This window comes from Seriola lalandi, unplaced genomic scaffold (genome assembly GCF_002814215.2).
Source record: "Seriola lalandi dorsalis isolate HSWRI2012SDOR001 ecotype SW California unplaced genomic scaffold, Sedor1 jcf7180002054630, whole genome shotgun sequence".
Lineage (NCBI taxonomy): Eukaryota > Metazoa > Chordata > Actinopteri > Carangiformes > Carangidae > Seriola > Seriola lalandi.
The window spans coordinates 640,247-665,816 of record NW_019525183.1 but is presented as its reverse complement, the minus strand read 5'-3'; the positions used below and the strand labels follow the sequence as shown (position 1 = coordinate 665,816).

The window sequence follows — 25,570 nt, the reverse complement described above, 5'->3', positions numbered from 1 at the left end:
TGGATCCGAGGAAGACAACCAGAGTAAGAAATACAGGTCTCACAACAGCTCTTCTGAATGCCATTCAGAAAATAGAACTTGACCAAAGCAATGATTAAAATTTGCCTTAAAGTCATTAAATGTGTGTCTAGCCCAGGAAAGGGCTCTGTTATCCATTAACTCTCAAGATTCACTGCTGATCTCCTTTAAAGACATATGCCCATATATAGACTGTTTACCTGCCCTCTCATTTTTCTACGACATTTATTACTACCACTTGATTTGTTGCATTTGTTGCTTATAATAGACGGCAGCAGCTTTAAATCAGTGGCTCCCAACATGTTTACTTGTCTACTGTGTCTACAGATGGTGACCAGTTCAACCACAAGGTGATTTATTTCATCTAAATATTTGTTAATGCACAAGCAAGCACGGCGATTAGATATAAACTGGGGGTGTTTCTCTGTTTCTTTGCAGAAAGTTACAAGAATTAGCTGCAGCCTCCAGACTTTCTCCTTCGCTGTTGGTGGAAATGTTGTGACACATTGACAAGTGTTTGGACAGAGTAGCAGTGTTCCTGCAGCACTTCATCACAGTTGTGCAAACTTTACACGCTGCAGAGGTTTTTTTTTCTCTCAGAAGACAAAGTGTAGCCAGTTATTGTACTGGTGTTTTTCTGGCAGTGACTAACCTGCATTTCTTGAAGATATTACATCTTTTTTCACATCCACCACTCCTGCTACACCCTTAAAAAAAACAGGGAATCTCAAGCTTTTAAAGCATGCATACAAAATTAAAGCAACACTATTCAAGCACTCTTGGCTTTGTCTTCAGACAAGCTGAAGGAGTAGAACATTTCAGTCTTTTCATGGCCCTCCCATGGTGTGTGTCACTTGGACACCTTCAACCCACAGCTTGTATATGAATGAGTTGATTTGATGAAGGCGTGGATGAACCTCTTTAGGATGAACAGGGCAGCCATGCTGACACCGTGAATGTGCTATTTCTCTTAGGTCAGGGTGAGTAAGACCTCTTCAGTCATACCTTACAAAAAGGGAATTATATGTTGTCACAAGATGCACCTTGAAAATGCTTAATAGCGCTTACACCGGCCACAAAATGAGCATACAGACAAATCCTCTTTAGTGAGGTGATATATGACAAGGAAATTAATTACAAGCAATTATTTCTTCATCCAGAAGCCCCGTAATTTGTTTCTCCATGGCATGAGAAATAAAAGAAGAGAGTGCAGCATCTGACCCTTGTATGTCTGCCTCTTGTCTAAACTCTCTTCATCTGAGTACCTGGACTTCATCCAAATATCATTAAAAGAAACAGTGAATCCCCCCCCATCTCCCTACACCCAAAAACATGGGATTGCAAATTCCTCCTCAAATAAAAAAAAAAAGACTCACAAAATAACAGCTGCTATCAAAAGTAAATCCCCCAAAAATCTCTCTGACTGTTGCAGCAGCAGCTCTCATCTGACAGTGACAGCCCTCACCTGTAAAAGGTAGTATTAAACACCCGTGAAGTCAGTTCATGGAGATTTGTTAGTTGGAGCAAATGGACACTGAGAGGGCATCCAGAGTCTCTCCATCAAAATATTCAGAGAGGACCATTTCCGAGGCAGTATTCCCAGCTCCTTCCTACCGGGGTGAATGGCCTCTCTGTGCAACCTGCCAACTATCTGCCAATGGCCGCTCTCTTTTACAAGTGAATAGACTGAGTTTAGCCACAGTTAAAAAGACACACTAACGTGCCATGGCTGCGCCACAATGGCCGCTCGGGTAATTTGCCAAACCTAATGATGCCGGTTTGGCCCCGGCGAGAGGAGGTAGAGAGCAGGAATCCTAAAGAGGCACACAGCTGCACCGATCCCTCTCTTCCTATCTCCCCTCGCTCCTCTCTGTCTCCCTCTGTTCTCTCGTCATGAACTCCATTTGTTTTACTTTCTGGAGCAAATGACATAGCTAGGCTGCATAACCAAACTCATACCCTCTGCATCCTCCTAAAGTGCTCCCTGTCTCTATCACTATCACACATCCTCCCTGAAGGAAATCCAGTAGTCAATAGACATGAAGGAAAATTCTCTACCACACTTATCAATATTTTCAACTGAGTAGCAGATCAAAATACTGCCCATATGAGATGTGAAAGGTAAGAGAATTCAGAAAATTGCAGAGAAATAACATCCATAGCATCTTTTAGCATCAACCTGCAAGTATCTGGTGGACACAGCGCAGCATTTAGCAGCTAAAGAGCAAAATGTTTTTCTCGAGAGTTGGTAGAGACCAAAGGGAAACTACAAAGAAATTAATGCTGAAGTTGCGCTCTGTCTGCTGGATGTGTAAATGGGCAGCAGTTTGTTAACAGCCTGTAATATGTGTGTGATTTCCCAAAGTGGCCAAAAAAATAAAATAAAATAATGATTATCACAAAGTGGATGGATGCAAAGACAAAGTTCCAACTGAAAGGCTGGATTTTTTTTCTTAAAAGACTGTTATATCTCTGGCAGGTTAAGGCACTATGTTCATGCTGACTTGGTTAAACAGATTGATGGACTGTTTTTTCAAAGTGCAGCCATCAATTACTATGTTGACAATCCACTGCACATGGACACTGGCCTTTCTTCACACGCACAGACACAAACAACAGCATCCAGGCATCAGTAGCCTTAAAAAACACCAAAGAATGTCTTTGAACAGAGACAGAGGTTAAGATCTCCAAACCGTACACAGTGCTGCACGACCACCTGTTAACACATGATCACGTGTACTAAGACGATGAGCATCAAAGGACTATTACTCTTTAAAAAAATGACCATAATACCAGTGTTTACTCATCTTACCAAGCTACTGCGAATGGATGAAAAATATTCAGGCTATTATGTTTTGTCATTTTACTGGTTAGTTGCAGAATAAAAATAATAATACATTTGGATTCCATTATGTCTGCATGATAAGTAGTTTGTCCATTTGGGAGTCCAAGCTCTCCTCACTTTTATTCTTAAATGCATTTTTGAGTGTACAATCAAATCTGTTTTGCAAAAACTATTGCACATTTACATATTGTACCATGCATTGTCTTGGTAAAAGTGCAGATACTTAAGTCTTAATATTCTAACTAATCCATTACATCGAATGTTGCTGTCATGGCAGAACAGCTCATAAAATCCAGTCCTTATTACAGACTGGACCACCATACTTGTGAAGGTTATTGTGACGCTAGAGATGTGACTATTTTTTTTTCCAGTGATGACTAATGGCTTATTCCATAAAAATTCCATTAAAGAACTAATCAAGTAAAGATTTGCAAGTCAACTTTGTGCCTATTAGTCATGTAATCAAGTATGAAGGGTGCCAGCCCTGTTGCCAGCAATTATTCTGGGGGAAAGTAATTGCAGTTTTTACATAAAATGTCCAGGTACCAGCTGCGTCTAGTCAAAAATATTCATCAGTATCCCAAGAACACTCTTCTTAGATAAAAAATAACAGGAAATTTAAAACATTGCAGTCAGTACAACCTGTGTCTCTTTCCTTACAAAAAGTCCTATTGCTCATCTATCGAATGATCAGGCAAAAAAAACAAAACAAAGAAAACACACATTCAGACATAATTTTAGAATCCAGACTGAGGTTATTGATCCGTGGTTAGGAGTCTCTTCCTCCTTTTCCCCTCTGCTTCTCTCTCCTGCACCATCCCCTTGCCAATTTCAGCACTAATGCCTCAGACAGAACAAAGGAAATATCCACCACAAATTACCTGAACCCCCCCCTCTCCCTCCCCGAGTGTTAACACATCTATTCGTGCAACATGTAGCCACAGAAGTCAGAGAAGGAGTGATATACGCTGAGGATGGGAGTGAAATGAGGGGAAGGAGGGAGAGGTGAAGGGTCATGTTATACATCATTAAAGAAGAAATTAGCCTGCAGAGAGGAAACAGGCCGACAAACTGACAGGCACAAAAACAGGCACAAAAAGTAGGCGAGTTAAGACACAAAAACAGAAAGGACAACACAAAAGAATAAGTAATTGCACTGAAACTGCCAACCTCCACATGGGATACATGCAGGGAGGGACACACACGCTGCACACAGAAACATACAGGAAAATAAACTTACTCGTTCACCATCACCAAAACTGCTTCGAGAGACAAACGAGTGGCACGGATCCCGACGCTTCACATGGTGAGAGAGGGAGAGAGAGAGAGAGAGAGAGAGACAGAGGTATGAAAAACAAGAAAGAAAGAACTTGTTACACATCGACACACAGTGGCACGCTGACCAGAGTGTGTGCAGAGAGATGGGGGGGTGGGGGAGTGTGTGATGGGGGAGGTGGGGGAAGCAAAGGATTCCTGTTTGTGCAGAGCAAACTGTTAACTCTCTGAATAGAGAGTGGATGTCTGCCCTGTGTATGTGTGTGTGTGTGTGTGTGTGTGTGTGTGTGTGTGTGTGTGTGTGTGTGTGTATTGTTATGCCTGCAAGATCCATTTTTTTTTTTCCAGTTAGTTTTAGTATTGTGGTGTTTTTGCACTGCGTTCATCATACATCATTTGACAACAGGTTTATACTTGACCCTATAACTTAACAGGCTGATGCACTGACCCAGAACAGTGCACAACACTCAGCCAGTGGCGGATTGAAGAGAACATTATTTGCATACTGCTCCCTCCTGGTGAGTGCAGGTACGCACAAATCTCTGAGGAAAAACGTAACCAAGCAAAAACTACTTAAAGATCCTTAAAGATAATCAGCTTCCTGACCACCAGCAGCACAAAGGAGTAATGATCTCCACTACTCAACACAAGCAGTAATGTGAGAACAAAGAAAATGCAACAATTCACCGACAAAAGTAAAAAAGAGGAAGACTGCTTGATGAAAAACATGGATATAAACAATGTAGGATTTTGTAGCTAAAAATTGAATTATTCCAAAAATAAGTACTTGTACATATTCTTCTTGTATGTGTGTCTGTGTTTTTGAGGACAGATGCCACGTGACACCTTTTTTCTTCTAGTCATTTATTAAGCTATTTGGCATCTCCATCTTCTCAAATATGAGACTTTGCTGGGTTTGCTCCATTTTATAAATTCAAGTTATAATTTATAAAACAGAAAATCAATTTAATAATAAAAAACAGATGAAAATAATTGAGTTTCGGTCCTAACACAAAGAGAACCCACCTGAGGGGCACTGCTTTCTGGTAAAAGCAGAGTACTTGGCTAACTTCTTCAAACTATCACCGTCTAAATCAGTTCGTGAAGACAAAGACGAAGTAAAAATCATTCCATGGATTCAAAATGAGCCTTGGTGTTGTTGTTTTGAACACAGCTGCAGTATCATCAGTGTGCAAATGAATCAGGAGACAGAGTCAACAACAAATGCCATTAGCTGAGACAAACATTTTGTTTGCCTGAACAAAGAAATCCAGTCTGGCCTCCAGAATCACCACCAATGACAGGAAGCATAAATACATGGCATTAATAAAATACTGAGAGTAGCTACATGACAGAAGTAAAGTTAGCCTGACAGTATCCACACATATACCATGAAAACACAAGTATAAATCAGTCCAGTGCACTACAGCATCTTTCAAGTTAGGGAAATTAAATGTGATGTTATGAGCCAAAGTCATACATTTTCTGTTTCTACATTTAACAACCACACGAGAAATGCCCTCACAGCTGAATCAACACCTCTGACGTTTCTGAGCACTGTTCAAACAGGTAATTTTTATGATAGTGCACTGGAGTACATTCGATTTTCCAGGTGCACAGATTTTGAGTCTATCCCCTGTAGTGTATGTTCCTTACCTTTGACCCTAGCGTCCCATTCAAATCCCATTGCATAATTTCACAAACACATTCTTTTCCTCATTCTTGAAAGGTTTTTGGTTTGTGATACATTTGTGATATTTACGTTACTGCTGAAGGGACTGTATAGGAGAGGCTGAAATACCAGAAAAATACTATATCTAAATGTTTTTCTTCTTTAAATAGACCTTAAACATTCAGGTAGTTATTAGTCTAACATCCAAATTAACAACAGAACAGAATAGCCTAAAGTATTTTAGATGTTAATAAAGCAACTAATCAATTAAATTTCTTAATAAAATATCCTTAACTCAAATAGTTAATGAACTTTCAGTTACCACAGTCAAGAATCAGCCTGCAGACTCAAATTAAGTTTCTCTCAGGTTTAGCCTTTTGTCCACACTAATTTTTCTCATCTGAAAACTGCCTGGATAAATCTGATAATGGCGCCTTTTCAGTGTGGACGAGGAAAATTAAGCCTCTGGAAAAACAATAAGGGAAGCCTGATAAGTAAAATTAAAAAAAGAACACGATCTTTACGCTGAAAGCACTAGTATAGACACATCATTTTTGCACTTAAACGTTGTTTTCTAATTACCAAGCTTTGTGTGGACGCACTCTATGTCAAGTTCATCAACCCAACTCTTGTCTGTATCAACAAGCAGGAAGTACTGTTGACAGAGACACCAGTCAGGCATGGCTGTAGAAGTGGCTGCCAATCTGAGAAGACAAAGGGGTGACCTCTCATTTGGAAATTAATAGCACCAATTAATCACATCCACTGAAAAACGACAGGCTCGTTTAGCTTCCCGCGCACCCAGCAGAGCGTAAGACACAAATAACTTTTCCCGGCCTCATCCCCAACCGTTACAGAGCAGGAGATTCATCTCTCTCAGCCTCAGCCTCGCCACAGCAGAGTACCAAACCCCCCTGAGAGGATGAATGGCTCGCTCCTGTGCAAACTTCAGGATGACCTCCTCCGGCTCTGTTTTTACAGCCCTTCTGTCACTGCTGAGGCTGAAAGATTACAGGCACAGAGAGGTGCAGGGGAGAGCTGAGGAAAAGCCAAACCAGGGCCGGTTAAAGATGGCCAGCTGTTAATACTACAGAGGACAATGGACTACACTTCAACTAAAACCAGTGAATATGATAGTAACTGTTATATCACCTTGTATGATTCACAGACAGTATTTGTTTAGGGCTCTTTCAACCACCTGTGTTTGCCTCCACAAGATCTGCAGTTAAAATCAAGCAGCTGTTCTGAGCAGTTTTCACTCCCTCTACTCACAAGCTTAAAAGGTCACTTAAATGTCTTAGCTACACATGCCAAACACTGACGTATTTCAACTTAACTTTTAAAAATTGAAAACTGATTTTTATTTACACATCCAGCAGTTAAGGAACAATGGTATTATTCATTTGGAGTCATGTTTCTGGCCACCTGAAGTCCAATATTTACTCTCCTTTTAGCTCTGCTTAGCTCTACTCCAGCTGCTGAGGGAAACATCTGGCTCTTTAGCTGCGAAATGCTCCCTCCCTCACCAGCTAGTCACCAACTGTCTCTGACTGCTGTTTGGGGCTGGGCAGGTAGCATACAGTCTGTTTACAGAGCTCTGTTTGCTGAAAACAGCTGGCAGTTGTGTCTGGGAATGAAGTTGATCAGAGCGCTGATACTGAACCAACTGTATAGTTAAGTAACTTTTTACTGTTTTGATTAACTTTTTATGAACATAACAAAGATTAATTTCTGCCACAATTTCCCACAATTAAAGTCAAAATTCAAAGAAATTTTGTTTACTATCAAAGAATATTATTATTTAATTATTTGATTATCAAAATAGTTGCCAATTAAGTTTTTCCTGAATGACTAATTGGTTAATCCAGTAAGTGTTTCAACTCTAATGAGAAAATCAAAAAATATATATTTCCATTGAACGTAATATAGGCGAGAATTATGTTTTCTTTTAGCACATTCGCAGCATAGAAGCATGTTTTGTAGGAGACAAGGTTGAAAATGTACACCTGATCAAGTCCTGGTCCTATTCTACATATTTGTTTATGAATTAAAAAAGAATACCAGTTAATCTCCAGTGACTTCCATTAATCCACAACCAGCTGCAAAGGATGCCTGCAGTGGTTACCCAACAACTCTTAACCCCCAAAATCAGCACCCGACCCCCACCCGCAACCCCCATGTCACAGCCCTCAATGGATGCCTTGTCCATTACATAGCGCTTCACTGTGAAACGGAGTCTGTGTGTCACAAAGAAATATTGACTTTTAATACTTCAAACCTTCAGTTTGCGCCGTTTTAAACAAGCCTGGCTGTGTTGATTTTTGAAAACCCTGCAGTCACTGAGGTTTACCTTTCTACTGGAGCAATAAAACTCTGCTTACAGGAGTCACTCACACACACACACACACACACACACACACACACACACACACACACACACACACACACACAAACAAAAACAGAGTTAAGATGCCCAGTGATGGAAAATCAAGGTTAAACACTATGACATTCTGGGAAATATGTTAATGTAAAAAGTTACGAGAAATATGGTAAATGTGAGGTATCAAATTCACCTAGCTTAACGTAGGTCTAGGACTAGCCTAGCTTAGCATAAAGGCTTGGAGCAAGTGGAAGGTGCTAGCCAAGCGCCATCAAAGTGAAGAAGAAAGGTATATTCTGAGTCTGACACCCCCAAACCTTATTTACTCTCCATAACTTGTTTATTTACTTGTGTAGAAATAGAAATGTAAAAATGAAATTGTGGTTTTTAGGAGCAGTTGGCCTTTGAGCTATTTCTTGACCAATTGGTGTCATGGCCGCAAACTCCTTACCAAAACTGTCACTAACTTTTGACTGAAAGGTTGCTCGTTTAAATCCCTGAATTGAAGCAGAACTGTTGAGAAACATGCGAGATGCTAAACGGCAAATGCTCATTCGCAGACGTAGGAGGGTTGCAGCTTTCTACTGCGTTTTCCAGGAGAAACATATAGTTCAAACAACTATCCCTGCATAAATAAAGGCTGAGCACACTCACACACAGTCAGAGAGTCGTCTGTGGAGTCTGGGCTGCGTGAGTGGAGAAAACCTTAACACCCAGCCGCCTGTCCATCAGCCCCTTCAGCACTAAACTTGCTCTCGCTTGCCTAATCCATCTTTCTCTCCTTTTCCACTTCAGCCTGACCTCATGTGAAACTGTGGAGGTCTGTGGGTAACACATCCAGGCGTCCGATTTAATGATTTAATGCCACTTCCATTTAGGGGTTATTTATCAGCAGCAGTAAGTCCTTGTAGGTAGTGGAAGACGCTTAGCAGCTCTGTTTTCAGTAGGTTTAAAGCTGACATTTAAAATGTGCCAGAAAATAAAATAAAAGCGCTAAAGTAAAATTTTTGACCATTAATTAACAATATATAATTCTGATAGTTCCTACATGATGGGTCTTAATCTCTCAGTGATGGCCTGCTACATGCTTTTACATTTTTAACATGTTTTTCCTGCCTTTCAAGTAGCCATTGGTTTCCATTCATTTTACTGTGGAATTAATAATAACCTGGCAATGACATATCGGAGAAGAAAAGAAACCAGTTGTAACAAGGATGTCAGGGAGCACTTGAATAACATGTGAAGCATTAAAACATTATCAGTTATAGCTCAGCAGATACTGGACTTTTTAAACCAAACCAATACTGATATTAGAGAGTTTGATACATCAGCTGATATTTCGTATTTTAACCAATATACTGTATGTACTGAGCTTGACAATTCACTGATGAAAATTAAACTTGCTGCTCTTTCTCGAATTCATGCACTGCTTATTGTTAGTCTTACCAACAACAGCAATGGAGACAAGAAGGAAGAGTGATGTCAGTGTGATACAGCAACAGTAACGCCTCGGCCCGGACAGCCACACATTGCTTGCTGCAAAAGTTGGTAACTGCAAAGCAACAATCATATTTGCACTATAAACAGCCTAAAAGGAGGGTTTCTCAACTTTTTCCTGGCAGTAACCTGCATTGAACTTCTCATGATGACCCAAGAAATTAAAGAGTTGACAAATGTTTGAGTATTTATAGACAGATTACAGATTATATATAACTATTTATCTATAACTGTTTAATAGAAATGTGTTGGAGGAAGCAAACAATTTACTGAGAATGATTCTATTCTGTTGCTGCTGTGGATGATAAAATGTGTGCTACAGAACATACTGAAGAATCAGCACTTTACAGGCAAGTATGTCTGGTGTAATGCTAAGGGAGGAAAGGCTCAGGGGCCACCAGGGTTCATCCTGAATTACATGAATATCTACAACAAATTTCAGAAATGGAAGAGACAAGAAGACCCAGGCTCCATCAGTTTTGATGCTGAGCTTATTATTCCCTTGTATAAACAGAGAACTACATGTAACTGACTGAGAACGGAGAGAATTTAGCTGTAGTCTGCATGTGCACATTACACCATTTGAAAACTGAGTGCAAAAACTGGAGCAAATCATAAGCTTATTTTAAACTTTATCAGAATTAGCTGTCATGTTTTTATATAATTAATAGTAAACCTGAACTTGACATGGATAATTTATTGTAAAGTGTTCATTATCATAGAATTATTGCACTTCTGCAAACTGCCACCTTTAACATTAAGTAGAAGAGGTACACCAATCTCCACTAAAATGTGGCAGTTTTTTTTATCGCCATACAAGAAATTACTTTTTTATGTTCATGAATAATGAGGATCTGCTTTCTTGAATTTGGCCAACTTTCAACATACACAGCAGCTACCATTTTTAATCCCTACTACCTTCCTGCACTACAATACAGCAAATCAGTAAAAGTAGATACTCTCAGTTGAATTTACCATCAGATTTTAAGAAATAATGGAAATATTTGAAATGTATGCTTGTTTTTTGCACTCCACTACCAGAGCATGCAACAAAGCCCAGTTATCATCACCTAGGATTATTTCTAAAACTCCTGTAGATTAAACAAGAGCTTTGTTTAATTTAACGATTGTTATGCAGCAGCCAACCATGAATAGCCTGTATCCAAAGTTTTGTTAAGCACTTGTCTGTCACCTACATTCCTTTACATTTTCTGATATTTGAGTGAATGCTATCGGCTAATATGTCGGATTTAAAGTAGAATTAGTTTTCTTTTTTCCTTTTTTTTTTTCTTTTTTTTTACATAAGCAGCAATAAAGTGAATTGAAATAAAAATGATAACATTAATGGCATGAGCTACATTTTACTTTAACTAACTGTCAACTTCAAGAAATTGTTTCTAGCATTATCTTTTCCTCAATTAAATGTCCTTCTCCGACAGTAACTGCTCTGTGGTGAAGCCGAATGGGAAAGTGGTCCCGAACAAAAGGTTTTTTAAATGTTTCATGTTCATATGTGTTTTCCAGAAAGCTCGGCAACAATAAAACTTTCATTCTTAAATGGAGACCGGTGTTAATTCTTTCAACGTCGGGGCTAAATGGAACAAAAAACGATAATGAACGGGCTAAGTTCTTTCAATAGCTCACTTTAAAAAGACAGTTAATTAATGCGATCAAATGAATGTCGAGCTTACCTTTCACTTTTGTCTCATCATGGGATCCCCGCTGATTTAAGCTGTCTGCCTTCAGAGACGGAGATGATGCAGATTCACGGCAGCGGAGGTCTGAAGTGCTGCAGCCCTGTGAACGGTAGCAAATTACAGGTTTAACTCAGACCAGTAGGGGTGCTGTCATGAGACAAAACTGACCAAATAAACTCTGTAATAGTTAAAGCCTAGGAACAGGAGTGTGCCTCTGTATGTCTGAAAAGAGAGTTGCCATAATATTAATAACTGTCTGGGATTTCACATGAGTGTGTGTGTGTGTGTGTGTGTGTGTGTGTGTGTGTGTGTGTGTGTGTGTGTGTGGATATTTTCTGCTCACAAAACCTGCACGCCCATTAAATGACATAGTCAGTTCTGGAGATACATAGGGGGGTCATGTGAGAGAGACCAAGGTGAATACTGCACACACATGGATGTAGACCAAACCTACCTGTTGGCATATTTTTTTCCAGTTTTTATATGTCTGACACAAATCTATATCACGTGAAAACTAACTTTGGATCATCCACTGAAACTTGTGGGTTGTGATAAAATTAATACTACATCAGAAGAATAAAATGGACAACAAATGGACTATGATACTGATATAGAGCAAATGAGACACAAGCAAACATCTACTTATCTGTTTTAACGCTAGCAGCTTTTTGATAGCCTTTCTGAGCTAGAAACATACAAATGACTTCATTTGCAGAGGTATGCAGGGCTAATTGAGAAAACTACTTTGCAGAAATCACTAAATAAAGCTTGGCTGCCATCTAGTGGAGAAATATGTTCACTCCACACTATGGTTAAATCCTATATAACTTGTATTTTAATCACATAAAACACATGAAATATCTGTATGTATAAAGGGACTTATTTTGCATTTGTAACATGATTATAATGTTTCTAAAGATGCCACATATGTCAGGATATTTGTCAAGAATTTTTCACTCAAATATGTATCATATAATCTAATTTCAATTAGGTGATAAATTATGATTATGACATTTTTTCTCCTATTCGCTTAATACTTAAAAGAAAAATACTTCCCAGTATCTTAATACAGTATTATTACCCCTCAGCCTTTATAATATTACATTCTATATATGTGAATTAACACAAAAGGACATTTCACCTTTTTGGAAGGGTAAATTTAAATCCTGTCTCCCCCACAACTGTATTTGTGGCAGTGTGGAGGGGGTTTGAAACATACAGCATTTACTGTTTGTGTTGGTATATCAAATGTATAGAAAATATGATTGAACAGTTAACTCAATAAATTAAATATGAAAAAATCAAAATAATTAACAAAAGTTTAGCAAGGACTACATGAGCTCAATCTTTATAACATCCTGGCTACAGCCCTGTTCAGCTACAGTAATTTTAGCTAACCACTTCTTCTATGGAGTCATAAACAATATTGGTGGAAGATAAGCATCCATATCCTTTACCTATTTAAAAATACCAGTGTGAAAATACTCTATCACAACTAAAAGTCTACCTTACTTAAGTAAAAGTAGCCTAGTAAGGTGTTAGAGAATTAGTAAGTAAAGTAAGATGACTTGCTAGGTAGCCAAGAAAAATGGCCCCTGGGGGAAAAATACATTATTGTATTATTAAATTATTATGAGTAATGCATATTTACCTGTTTGAGCAGGTTGAGGTGGAGCTGGGTAGGTTACTCAATAATAATTTTTCGTTTTTAAAACTCAACATGTTTTTTAATGTTAAATCTAAACCCGAAAAGTAACGAGTAACTGTAGCTTTCAATCAAATGTAGTGAACTAATTAGTATATTTACCTCTGAAATGTAGTGAAGCAGAAGTCGAAGTAACATAAAATGGAAAGTAACGTAAAAGTACCTCAACGTGGTACTCAAGTACTGTACTTGAGTGAATATACTTAGTTACTTTTCACAATTGGTAATGCACTGTTGTTTCCATTTTCCAAGCAATGATGCGGAAATTTCCCGCGCTTTACTAATTCACTATTAGCTAATAGGAACAACACTCACTTTCCTGAGTCGATTCCATCCAATCGGCGCTGAGAATCTATGTGAACCAATGGCATACGTGCGCTTCAGGCCTCTAGTCCAATGAACGGCGAGTAGAGTTGGTAAAGCAAACCAATGGGACGACAGCAGCATTGTGTGACCGAAGCAGGGTCAACCGGTCTCATTTCGCCGCTTCTCCACCCGGCTGGTCTTTTTGGATCTCACTGCAATGGCGGAACAGCAGCAGTTCTACCTCTTGCTGGGTAACCTGATGAGCCCTGACAACAATGTCAGGAAACAAGCAGAGGTAAGAGAATGAAACTTAGCTGTTTTCATGGCTGACAAGTTGAACGATCATAGAAAACGGCGCGGTCAGGTTAGCGAAAGCTAACCGCCTGTTAGCTACCCAGCCTGGCCGCGCGCGCAGTGAGCTTTCACGTCAAGCTCGGGGAGTCCACGTGCGATGTGGAGCCGACACCGAGTACTAGTCAGCTAACGCTAACTACCTCCACCATGTTGCGTAGTTATGTGGGCATAATATAGATCTCAGCGATACGAACCCAGTCGTGACAATGTGTGTTTCTGGGTGTCTGTGTAAAACTCATTCGGTTTGATTGAAAGTGAAACGATCCGTTTGTTGGGTACCAATCCTTATTTCGCCAGCTGACAGTGCTGCTAGTCTTCTAGCTAGTATAGTACAGGAAGTAGCATGAAGCTAAGTGCTGCTAGTTTTATAAGCTAGCAAGCTAGCGCTGGGGATAGTGGGTTACCAACATATTAAACACGGGGCTTTTGTGAATTTAATACGTACATTAATGTCATGTTATATACGTATAATAGCGAACGACAAACAGGGATACATTACAGATGGAGTTAGAGAGACAGCTCATTCAGAGGGCGAACTATCTTAGCAGTAACGTTACTTATGCTATGGCCTTCAGTCATTTTATGTGAAAGTCAGTATAACACAATAGTTAAACATGCTGTTTTCCTCCTTGTTTGGTTTGACGTTACTCATGAAGCGATTTATCTCAGTTTCAGCCACGTCACTAGAAAGGCTCGTCTCAGGTCATTCCCTCTCACTGGATTAGTTTCTCTGAGGATTTGTTTGGGATGAGTCTAGCTGGCCTGTTCACTTTCCCCCCCCACCACCACGATTAGCCTCTTGTCGCGGCAAAGCTTTGTTACCACAGTTTCCCTCTTCATGACCCGACTTTTTGGATGAGGTGGTTGAATCTTATCACACACACCCCACACCCCCCCCCACTGGCAGTCAGCGTTTTTCTTTATAAAACACAGACTGTCTGCCGCGATGCTAAGCTCATTGGAATTCATCCTTTATAGAAACTCTCCCTTTCTGTCTTACACACATAATAGGAATTGATCCATCTGTAAAGGGCTTTAAACCCATATTTTAACAGCTAATGACTACAGCTACTGAACATTTGTAGATGTCCAGATCCCTGGTTTACCCCATCTGAGACATGATGAGGGGGTTGACAAACCATGAACCATGTAATTGTAATGGTCTTAAAGGTGTGAAGTGACCAAAGTGACAGAGGTGTGGTGGTTTTCCTCTATTTAGTGTTAGGGATATTTTGCTATAGCTAGTGGACATGTATTTCAATTCAGTATAGAAGCTGAAGATGGCACTTTTTTCATATACAAGGTGTGGCTATTAGATAATGAGGTTGATGCTGGTTCGGAAAGCCCTGCTGTTATTCTGTGGGCTACTTAAATGTTTAGAGCATGTTAAAAGCACTTGAGTGCTAGTTGATGTATGACAGACAATGATTGGCACTGGGATTCAGCAGTCACAAGAAACCAGATGGCTGAAACATCAGGTTATTGCAGGAGCTGTCTTAATCTATATTTACATGCACTGTAATAGTTGCTTACTTTAAACACATGTTATATGGCCATGCAGTTTCTATTTTAATGTGTTTGGTGAGTAATGACCTGTGCCTCACCATACTGTTGCCACAGTGATACTCCTCCCTCCTGGTTATTTGTCATGCAAATGTGTTCACTTATAACTGCCCAGGAAATCCATTCAAGGTTATTTTCACATATTCATGGTTTTCCATCAGACATCTGTGTTACCAGGGGTCATCTCAGTCCTATCAATTGATAAACAAAGCCATATTTCTTTTTGTTTACCTCCAGCACAGCTTGCACATGATTGCCAATGATATTTTCTGTAGAGCACACACCCAAGGTTCCACTGCATCCCTTTAAAGCCTCGTGTGTGTTTGCATTTCTCTCGTGGCTTTAATGAACCACTGTAAGACAACAAGTAGGCAGCACAAATTATGTATCAGAAAAGTGGTCTTTTTTATGTAAATTTCCAACTTAGCCATGACATGAGAAATTGACATGGTTGTTTGATGTGGTAAAATGTGTTGGAGATTTGAGTTGTTCACACTGTGTTAAACACGTGGTTGCTGCTTCATCTCTTCCATTCTTGCTTGGCTACATTTTTCCAATGAAACTGTCCCAGTGTATTTGTAATTAAGTATTTATAACATAACAAGTTGGTAATTGGATGCAAACTTGGATGAGAGTGGCAGCTTCAGGTTGTTTGCGTTATCAGTATATTAACACAACAATGAGCAGTACTTCAGCTTTCAACTGAACCCCAGACTGACGACTCCAACGTTACACATCTTATTTTGGCCTTATTTACAAGTTGGACTTTATTATCATCGTTTGCTTGAAATGTCACACAGCATGGAATTACAGACGTGTAAAATGCCATTTCTTTGTGACTGCAATACAGTGAACATGACACTGGTAGAGATCTATTTTTCACGGTTATCTGTGGTGCTTCCGTCTGTAAGCGTGCACCCAATGGCATGTCTGATACATACCACTGTCCATTCATTTTCTTTGCAGGAGACCTATGACACTATCCCGGGCCAGAACAAGATTACATTCTTGCTGCAGGCTGTCAGAGATGCATCTGCTGCAGAGGAGGTTCGTACACACACATTCCATGACATGCTTTGTCCCTGCATTGAATTCACTTCACTTCAGTTCTTTTTTTCTTTTTTTTGTAAGTTTTCCTGTGACTTAAAACTGTGGTTAAACCTTGATAATTTGTTTGAGATGTCCTGAAATAGAAGTCTCACAGACACCTGCCAGCTAGGCGTTGACAAGTCATATCCCTGGCCTTGGTATAAAGCATTGTTGTAGCAGGAACAATGAAGATTTGAGGTTAATGGTAGACAAAGTTCATGTGATGTTACATCATGTCCACAGTGGGAATCCTGTCAGCATAATTGCAATATGTTTGCTTTGAAGAGGTGCAGCATTGACGGCATTTTAAGAATGTAATGTGTCATCATATGCTGGCCCTTGCCCCAGCCTGACATGAAGACCTGTGAGTCACAGGTTTGGCATTTGGGCAGTTATGTTTACTCTGAATCCACCAGCTGCTTGGTCCCCCATGCGTCTCTCCTTTTCTTTACCTCAAGGCTGATATTTTTAGAGACTTGAAATGGGAGCAGGCAGAGAGGTGCTTGGCCCAGGGAGAGTGACTCTGCCTTTCTGAGATGCTGCAGGTTTTGTTAGGGTGGTTTTTATGCTTTTAGTGACAAATGACTGATTAAACATTCCAGCTCATTCCACATGTACAAGCTTTGGCAGCTGCAAACATAGTGGATGTCCTGTGACACTTATTGGTGTCAGTGTGTTATGTAGATCGTAAACTGCCAAAATAAATCTACAAGAAAGTTCTAGGATAAACTGATGGTGGGAAATGTGACATAATGTTGAAACCAATGTTTTATCCACTCAGGTCAAACAGATGGCAGCAGTGCTGCTGCGGCGGCTGCTGTCGTCGTCCTTCGAGGAGATCTACCCGGGCCTGACCGTGGAGATGCAGACAGCCATCAAGACAGAACTGCTGACCAGCATCCAGCAGGAGACCTCACCAAACATTCGCAAGAAGGTCTGCGACATTGCAGCTGAGCTGTCCCGCAACCTCATCGGTAATGATCCTCTGAGATGCTTGACAACCTGTTGAAGTTTTTAAGATGTGTGCTGACTGAACTAACACGGTACTTCCTACATTCTGGTAGTGTATAACGAGGGCTGAGTGATGATTAATTATTGATAAACAAATGATCCATCCTATTTATATAATTATTTTATGATAAAATTGTCATACGGAACAGTAATCTCTGATTGTGGTGTCTTTTTAATTTAGATGATGATGGGAATAACCAGTGGCCGGAGGTGCTCAAGTTTCTATTTGACTCTGTCAACTCAGACAATGTTGGCCTGCGAGAAGCTGCCCTGCACATATTCTGGTGAGCCCCAGATAAAGTCAAACTACTCGTATGTTCAGGCAGAAGCCCCGGTGGGTGACTTATGTGCTTTGGCCTTTATTTTAGGAACTTTCCAGGAATATTTGGCAACCAGCAGCAGCATTATATGGAAGTCATCAAACGTATGCTTGTTCAGTGCATGCAGGACCAGGCAAACCCACACGTAAGATCTTGGGACACCTGTAGGGCAGTTCATTTCTGGATTGCTCTTCCTGCACATTTCATTAATAAAATATTTATCCCTCAGATTCGTACCCTGGCGGCTCGGGCTGCAGCATCCTTCGTTCTGTCCAATGAAAGCAACACAGCTCTGCTGAAGCACTTTGCTGACCTGCTGCCGGGAATCCTGCAGGTGAGACACCAAACCCCTGTTTGTTAGTCTCATGTGAACTGGCTCTGTACAGTGTCTACTACATTAGTTATAGGTGCAAACTGAGGGTTCTTGCAAGTTTTCAAGAAGTTGTTGTCCAGAGCAGTGTTGTGCTTGATGCCTGCATGTAATCCTTTGTACATAATGGCTTTTAAGCAGTCAGTACAAGTTAAGTCCTTTGACAGACCTATTATTGATCTGATATATATGCATTAGATAATGCCAGCTTATAAACAGTAATGGGTCCATGTAAAAATGACGGCCTATTGAGTTACTTTGATTTACTGAGCTGTTTATGTGGGTCTCATTTCTCTGCATATTGTGTTTGATGGTCTAAACTCAGTATGTGGAAAGTAAATAAGAAAAGTCGTCTGCAAACAAAGGCTGGAGCTTCAAAGTTAGAGCAGCCGTGCTTCTTGCAGCTTGTTTTTCTTTACTGACGTAGCGTGTCTTATTATTCCTCGTCAGGCTTGGTAAGATGACCGTGTTTGCACTGAAGAAAAAAATAAGGAAGTTGGTTTAAACTATACACACATTCACACACACAGGAAGACCAGTAGCTGCTCCTCCGAGTTGACACTTTTCTCACCACAAGACAATGAGACATCGCTCTAGGTTAGAGGATTTATGGTGTCCAGTATATCAGCATTTCACAACAGCTATAAAGTCTTCCGAGTCCTTACTAAGTTATATTGCAACAGTGTTTAGTGACTTTGTTTAGTTTTTTTTTGTCAGTGACTCATAATGATGGAGTTGAAAGTTAAACTATCAGATTGTAGCTGCAGTATTAATGCAGCATTAGCAGCTTGCTGCAGCCAAATGGGTGTAGTTGCAACACTAACATTGTCATCTGTTCTTTGATCAGGCAGTGAACGAGTCCTGCTACCAGGGAGACGACTCGGTGCTCAAATCTTTAGTGGAAATTGCAGACACAGCACCCAAATACCTGAGACCCAACCTGGAGGCCACGCTGCAGCTCTGTCTGAAGGTGAGCCAGAGAGCAGATAATGCAAAGTATCACTTTGCTGTTCTTGATTAAATGTCTGATCATCTGCTTATCTCCACCCCTGTCTCCTCAGTTGTGTGCCGACACCAACCTGACTAACATGCAGAGGCAGTTGGCATTGGAGGTCATCGTCACCTTATCCGAGACGGCAGCAGCCATGCTGAGGAAACACACTGCCATTGTGGCTCAGAGTGGTGAGGATTTGCTTCACCATCATGTAACTTCACTTGGAGTTCCCATTCAAAGATGTTTGATAGAACAGTCTAGACAGTTGTGTTATTGATGTGTTGTCTTCAGTGCCCCAGATGCTGACTATGATGGTGGACCTCGAGGATGATGATGAGTGGGCCATGGCTGACGAGCTGGAGGATGATGATTTTGACAGGTAAGGCCTGGCACATCATCAGCAAGACGCAGCAGGACATCCACTCCAGGAGTTTGATTTTTTTTGTGGCTGATTTCTTCAACTTGAAACACCACCTCTAATTAAATACAAGATGGCAAAATTACATCATCTAAATTTAGAGAACTAAAGGATCATACTGTCTTGCAGTATCTGAATGCAGTGATTTACAGCGGGGTATCTTCAAAGACGCTTGCTGTTGCTGCAAAAAAGGCACAAAGTGCTCTATTGTCTAAATGTGGTCCTACACTTTCGTGTTTGAGTGAATTTGTTTCTGGTCACCCACCAGTAATGCTGTGGCTGGGGAGAGCGCTCTGGATAGAATCGCCTGTGGTCTGGGAGGAAAGATCATCTTGCCCATGATCAAACAGCACATCATGCAGATGCTGCAGAACCGTAAGTAAAAACCTACTGAAAACTGAAAGATTTTCAAACAAAGGGAAATAAATGGGTCAAGTGCTTCTTTTGTCAAGAAGTAAAATGGTCCCTGCAAACATGAGATTAACCCAATGTGTTTATTGCTAGCTGACTGGAAGTACCGCCACGCCGGGCTTATGGCGCTGTCTGCCATTGGTGAGGGCTGCCACCAGCAGATGGAGGCCATCCTCCAAGAGATTGTCAGCTTTGTCCTCCTCTTCTGCTCCGACCCTGTAAGAAACGCCTTCAAACTTGAAGTCTTTACAATTTGGTGGCTAACGTTACAGGATCTGTGTACACAGCAGTTGTTGTCTTGTATGGTGGTTTTGAGTTTGACTTCCTTTTCTCTCCTCAGCACCCAAGGGTCCGTTATGCTGCCTGCAATGCTATTGGACAGATGGCCACAGACTTCGCCCCAACCTTCCAAAAGAAATTCCACGATAAGGTATCTGAAGTGTTTTTCTGGTGGCTACATGTTCACTAGCTAATGTAGTTGGTTATGATTTTAGATTATCATTCAGCAGATCCATATTAGCTTGACCCTGTATCCTTCTCCCTCCCAGGTGATCTCAGCCCTGCTTCAGACCATGGAAGACCAGAGTAACCCTCGGGTGCAGGCGCATGCTGCTGCTGCCCTCATCAACTTTACAGAGGACTGTCCCAAGTCACTGCTCATCCCTTATCTGGACAGCTTGGTGCAGCACCTTCACGTCATTATGGTTGCCAAGTTGCAAGAGGTACAAATATTCAGGATCATAGCCAAAGAGAATGATGTGGTGTTTCTCGCAAACCCACTATTCAGTCCCTGCTAACACACACACTGTCTGGAATCTTAAGTGAGTCCTCTTCTCTCTACCCAGCTGATCCAGAAGGGCACCAAACTGGTCCTGGAGCAAGTGGTGACCTCCATCGCCTCAGTGGCCGACACAGCCGAGGAGAAGTTTGTGCCATATTACGACCTGTTCATGTCTTCGCTCAAGCACATTGTAGAAAACGCAGTGCAGAAGGAGCTGCGGCTGCTTCGCGGCAAGACCATAGAGTGCATCAGCCTCATCGGCCTGGCTGTTGGCAAGGAGAAGGTACGTCTGTGTAGCATGTGATCAAACTGTCCACTGAGATCTTCCCATTAAAGGATCTTTGCATGACCCATCCCTTTCTTTGTTCTGCCCCTAGTTCATGCCAGACGCCTCCGCCGTCATGCAGCTGCTCCTCAAAACCCAGACAGACTTCAATGACCTGGAAGATGACGATCCTCAGGTAGGATGACTTGGACGACCTTTGACCTATCCACTTTTCTTTATTTCTATTTCTGTGCAGTGAACTTGTCACGATTTTTTGTTTGCGTGGTTTAGATCTCATACATGATCTCAGCCTGGGCCAGGATGTGCAAGATCCTGGGGAAGGAGTTCCAGCAGTATCTGCCTGTGGTGATGGGCCCACTGATGAAGACGGCCTCCATCAAGCCTGAGGTGGCCCTCCTCGACAGTAAGCAACACTTTCAGCTGTGCACTGTGGACACCCAACTTGTCTGCAGATAATTTAAAAGGGAGCTCAGACGTTCACCAGATGAGGATGAGGAGACTCGCTTCACTTTGTCCCCTTTGTCTTCCTGCTGTTTTACACCTCTACTTTTGTTGCCACAGACATTTTAACACTTTTAACAAGATGAAAGACGCAGTACTTGAAAATGTGTTTCTGTATTGTAGCCCAGGACATGGAGAACATATCAGAGGATGACGGCTGGGAGTTTGTGAACCTGGGAGACCAGCAGAGTTTTGGCATCAAGACGGCTGGCCTGGAGGAGAAGGCCACTGCCTGCCAGATGCTGGTGAGTAGAAGAGCACAGACGTATGTATGATTCTGTAAAACTAGGATCCTGAGGGGAGCCTGAAGCAGATACGGTAAAGCACCAGATGGGAGCACTGATGTAAATCCATTGTTTATCTTTACCTGTATCTAGATAGCGATGTTGTTGACAGTGTTCAGCCCTGCTAGTAAAATGATCTGTGGTGTTTTCCAGGTGTGTTATGCCAAAGAGCTGAAGGAGGGTTTTGTGGAGTACACGGAGCAGGTGGTGAAGCTGATGGTTCCTCTTCTCAAGTTCTACTTCCATGATGATATCCTTTCCTTATAGTCAGCAAACAACAGTACGATTGATGGCCAAAACTGACAAGGGATTCCAGTCTAACATCTAAAATATATTTTATTACTTTGTTGATTGATTAAATGAAGTGTTCATCAGAACACCAGACTTGTTTTTGGCATTTCCTTAACTGTCTCACGTGTCAGGGTGGCAGCAGCTGAGTCCATGCCCCTGCTGCTGGAGTGTGCAAGGGTGCGAGGACCAGAGTACCTCACCCAGATGTGGCACTTCATGTGCGACGCTCTCATCAAGGCCATCGGCACCGAGCCAGACTCAGATGTCCTCTCAGAAATCATGCACTCTTTTGCCAAGGTAACTTCAGCACTATTACAAGCCTTTAGTGCCTTTTTGAAATTTATTTGAACGTTTTCAAAAGACGAAGGAACCATGTCCATTTTCTGATCGGACTGATGGGAGTTTGTTTTCTGTTAGTGTATTGAGTTGATGGGTGACGGGTGTCTGAACAACGAGCATTTTGAGGAGCTGGGTGGCATCCTAAAAGGAAAACTGGAGGAGCATTTCAAGAACCAGGAGCTCAGACAGGGTGAGGCTTCATCACAACCACAAAAACAATGAAATGCAAATCAATTTGTCAACATCGTCTTCCTTTTTATCTGTTTGTCCCTTTTATGAATTGGTAATGCCGTATAATCCTCACATGAACACTTTGTGTCCTTCACAGCCAAGAGACAGGATGAAGACTATGATGAGCAGGTGGAGGAAACATTACAAGACGAGGTAAATATTTTCATTTTAGTAAAGGACAAACCTGGAGGTCGTTTTGTTTAATAAATGCCACTTAAGATCCAATCTTGAGCTAATGATGATGTAAGACAGTAACGTCCCTCATTTGTTTTCCTCTTGTCACCTTCAGGATGAAAATGATGTGTACATCCTGACCAAAGTGTCAGACATCCTGCACTCAGTGTTCAGTAGTTACAAGGAGAAGGTGCTGCCTTGGTTTGAACAGCTGCTGCAGCTCATCGTCCAGCTAATAGTAAGTAACTGTTCCTCATCAGCAACCAATGAATGAATCTGTCAGTGGCCACTTCACAGAAAGCTGAGAGTATTTATTCATTTCAATAGTATTTCAGGCTTCAGGTTGAGGGGTTGTTGGACTATCATGTGACGCATCATATACTGAGTGAGATCAACAGTAGCTAATTTGGACTGCCCTGCTTGTGTCTAGTGTCCCAACAGGCCGTGGGCGGACAGACAGTGGGGTCTGTGTATCTTTGACGATGTGGTGGAGCACTGCAGCCCCTCCTCCTTCAAATACGCAGAGTATTTCTTGCGGCCGATGTTGCAGTCACTGTGTGACACGAGCCCTGAGGTTCGGCAGGCAGCCGCCTATGGTGTCGGTGTCATGGCTCAGTATGGAGGAGAAAACTACCGCCCATTCTGTACAGGTACAACCTGGCACTGGTCTTCACCTGTGATGATGTCAGGCAGGTTATTGCTTTTAGCTGATAACTCAATGATGTTTTTGTCTGTTTCCTTGGTCCAGAGGCCATCCCCCTGCTGGTCAGAGTCATCCAGGCAGCCGACTCGCGCTCCAAGGAAAACGTCAACGCCACAGAGAACTGCATTTCTGCTGTTGGAAAGGTTATGAGGTTTCGGCCAGAGTGCGTTAATGTCAATGAGATCCTTCCTCATTGGCTCAGCTGGCTACCGCTCAACGAGGACAAAGAGGAGGCCGTCCACACATTTGATTTTCTGTGTGACCTCATTGAGAGGTAACCCCCAAACTTTTCTGCATTAATTGTGTTGGAAATTGTGGTGTTCTCTCCTGCTGACTATTATCTTCTCTCCACAGCAACAACCCGATTGTCCTGGGGCCAGACAACTCCAACCTTCCCAAAATCTTCCTCATCATCGCAGACGGAGTTGCAAATGAATCAGTCAAGAGTGAAGACGCCTGCAGCAAACGGCTCGCAAATGTCATCCGTCAAGTACAGGTGAGTCATCACTTTGTCACAGTGCCAGGAAACTTCATCTGGGTTTGGATAAATAACTGAATGAATCCATTAGTAAGATAGCCTAAAATATGTTTTAGCTGCAGTCACACCAGATCTTTTTGTTGTACCTCCAGGTGTCGGCAGGATTATGGACACAGTGTGTATCGACACTGAACGAGACGCAGCAGAAAGCCATACAGGACCTACTGAACACTGCCTGAGCCTGAACCCCCGTCACCTCCCCGCTCTTTAAAAAGCCCATGAAGAAAAGTCGAGCTCCTGGATCTCCTCCATACACTCCCTCTTCTTCCTCCTGCTCTGATCTGTAGTGTGTATGGACGCCGGCTTCACCCCCATCACCACCCCCACCCTACTATTATATAACTCCACCTACATTCAGCCGACTGGGGGAGCAGGTTGGATATTTATGACAATGGAGGACATTGGCCATCCACCCAAAGACTTTCACCCTCTATCCAAGGAAGTGGGAACGAGAATGTCTCCATCATCCCCGTCTTATCACAGTTACATGTCTTCTATCTGGACGTTTTGTTTCCAACCATTCCCTGATGTTTGACTTGACGTGCCCAGAGGGACTCATTCTCCACGTAGCCCAACACAAACCCATTGGACAGTCAGGCTCAGAGGGGCCATAGTGGGGGGAAATGGGGACAGGACATTCTAGTGGACTGAGCAATTGAAATGAGGTGAAAATGCACACTGGGCAATCACTGCCTGTCTCCTGTGAATTTTTTTTTTTTTCTTTTTGTATTTTTATTTTATTTCTTTTTTCGTTCCGTGTTCCCAGTGTTACCTGGGGGGCAAACGGCCTCTGTCTGCCACAGCTTCAGAGGGTATGTTCCAAAAGTAACGGCATGTTTAAGTGGCTAACTCTAGAAAATATAAATAGTTAGGAAATTTACATCATCGTTGTCTGGGAAGAGTTGACATTGATTTTAGCATTTTTCCTCCATAGCCTTTCAGACAGCTGTTCACAGGAAGATGAAGAAGATGAAGGTGAAATGTTTAACGGTTCTCAGCCCCTTTTTAGGTCGCAGGGTAAGGGCAAGGGGCTCTCAGAGAAGAAGTGCAGAAATCTGTAGTTGGTCACAACCACAAAGGGTGTGACAAGTTGGAGGAACATGAATTGTAGACTATTCGTAAAATGCGTGCTACCATACTCTAAAACTTTATGGTTTTCGACCCTTTGCAGTCCTGCAGGTATGTAATGGAATTCAGAAAATACAACAATAAAATTCCATTTGAGAATTGTGGGAAATGAGTTCTGATTTATTTATTTACCCAAAGTAATAGTCAGGTTGTTTTTGGGAAATACATTCACTTTCTCAGGAGAGTTGGATTAGACCATTGCCTCTTATGGAGCAGTGATTCCTGGAGGTTCTGCTGGTTGCCCGGTGACCTCCATGGCAACAGGACACTTAGTGACTGGACAGTTAAATTTTTTTTTCTACAGACTGAATAAACATGAGATCTTTACTGGGTGAGCTTTAGCGGTGCAGGAAGGTGAATTTAAAATAGATTTGGAATGGGCCCATCTA

At 41.6% G+C, this 25,570-nt stretch overlaps 2 protein-coding genes across 2 annotated transcripts in view; one reads left to right on the top strand and one right to left on the bottom strand.

Moving 5' to 3' along the window:
* The window catches only part of LOC111665356 (semaphorin-5B-like), a 33,171-nt gene extending 21,616 nt beyond the window's left edge, over positions 1-11,555 (bottom strand). The window contains exons 1-2 of the mRNA XM_023420337.1: positions 11,379-11,555; positions 4,104-4,160 (exon numbers count right to left, since the gene is read on the bottom strand). The gene's annotated coding sequence lies outside the window, so the exon portion shown is untranslated. The remainder of the gene's footprint in view (positions 1-4,103; positions 4,161-11,378) is intronic.
* Positions 11,556-13,531: 1,976 nt separating this feature from the next.
* On the top strand, positions 13,532-25,290 carry ipo5 (importin 5). The gene is made up of 26 exons (XM_023420310.2): positions 13,532-13,690; positions 16,279-16,359; positions 17,183-17,375; positions 17,594-17,696; positions 17,781-17,877; positions 17,962-18,066; positions 18,950-19,072; positions 19,164-19,284; positions 19,388-19,475; positions 19,783-19,889; positions 20,019-20,143; positions 20,266-20,355; positions 20,474-20,647; positions 20,771-20,989; positions 21,084-21,167; positions 21,263-21,395; positions 21,617-21,738; positions 21,931-22,027; positions 22,193-22,365; positions 22,486-22,597; positions 22,736-22,791; positions 22,928-23,050; positions 23,243-23,462; positions 23,561-23,789; positions 23,870-24,011; positions 24,146-25,290. Exons 1-26 carry the CDS (start codon positions 13,613-13,615, stop codon positions 24,230-24,232), a joined length of 3,282 nt encoding a protein of 1,093 aa, XP_023276078.1. The 5' UTR covers positions 13,532-13,612; the 3' UTR covers positions 24,233-25,290.
* Positions 25,291-25,570: the final 280 nt, after the last annotated feature.

What these genes read in the sequence shown, in the direction of transcription:
- ipo5 (XM_023420310.2), top strand. Translation starts at nt 13,613, where the DNA reads ATGGCGGAACAGCAGCAGTTCTACCTCTTGCTGGGTAACCTGATGAGC. An exon ending in AGGACCAGGCAAACCCACAC is followed by an intron (nt 17,878 to 17,961) that starts GTAAGATCTTGG and finishes TTTATCCCTCAG; the next exon opens with ATTCGTACCCTGGCGGCTCG. An exon ending in CGCTGCAGCTCTGTCTGAAG is followed by an intron (nt 19,073 to 19,163) that starts GTGAGCCAGAGA and finishes CTGTCTCCTCAG; the next exon opens with TTGTGTGCCGACACCAACCT.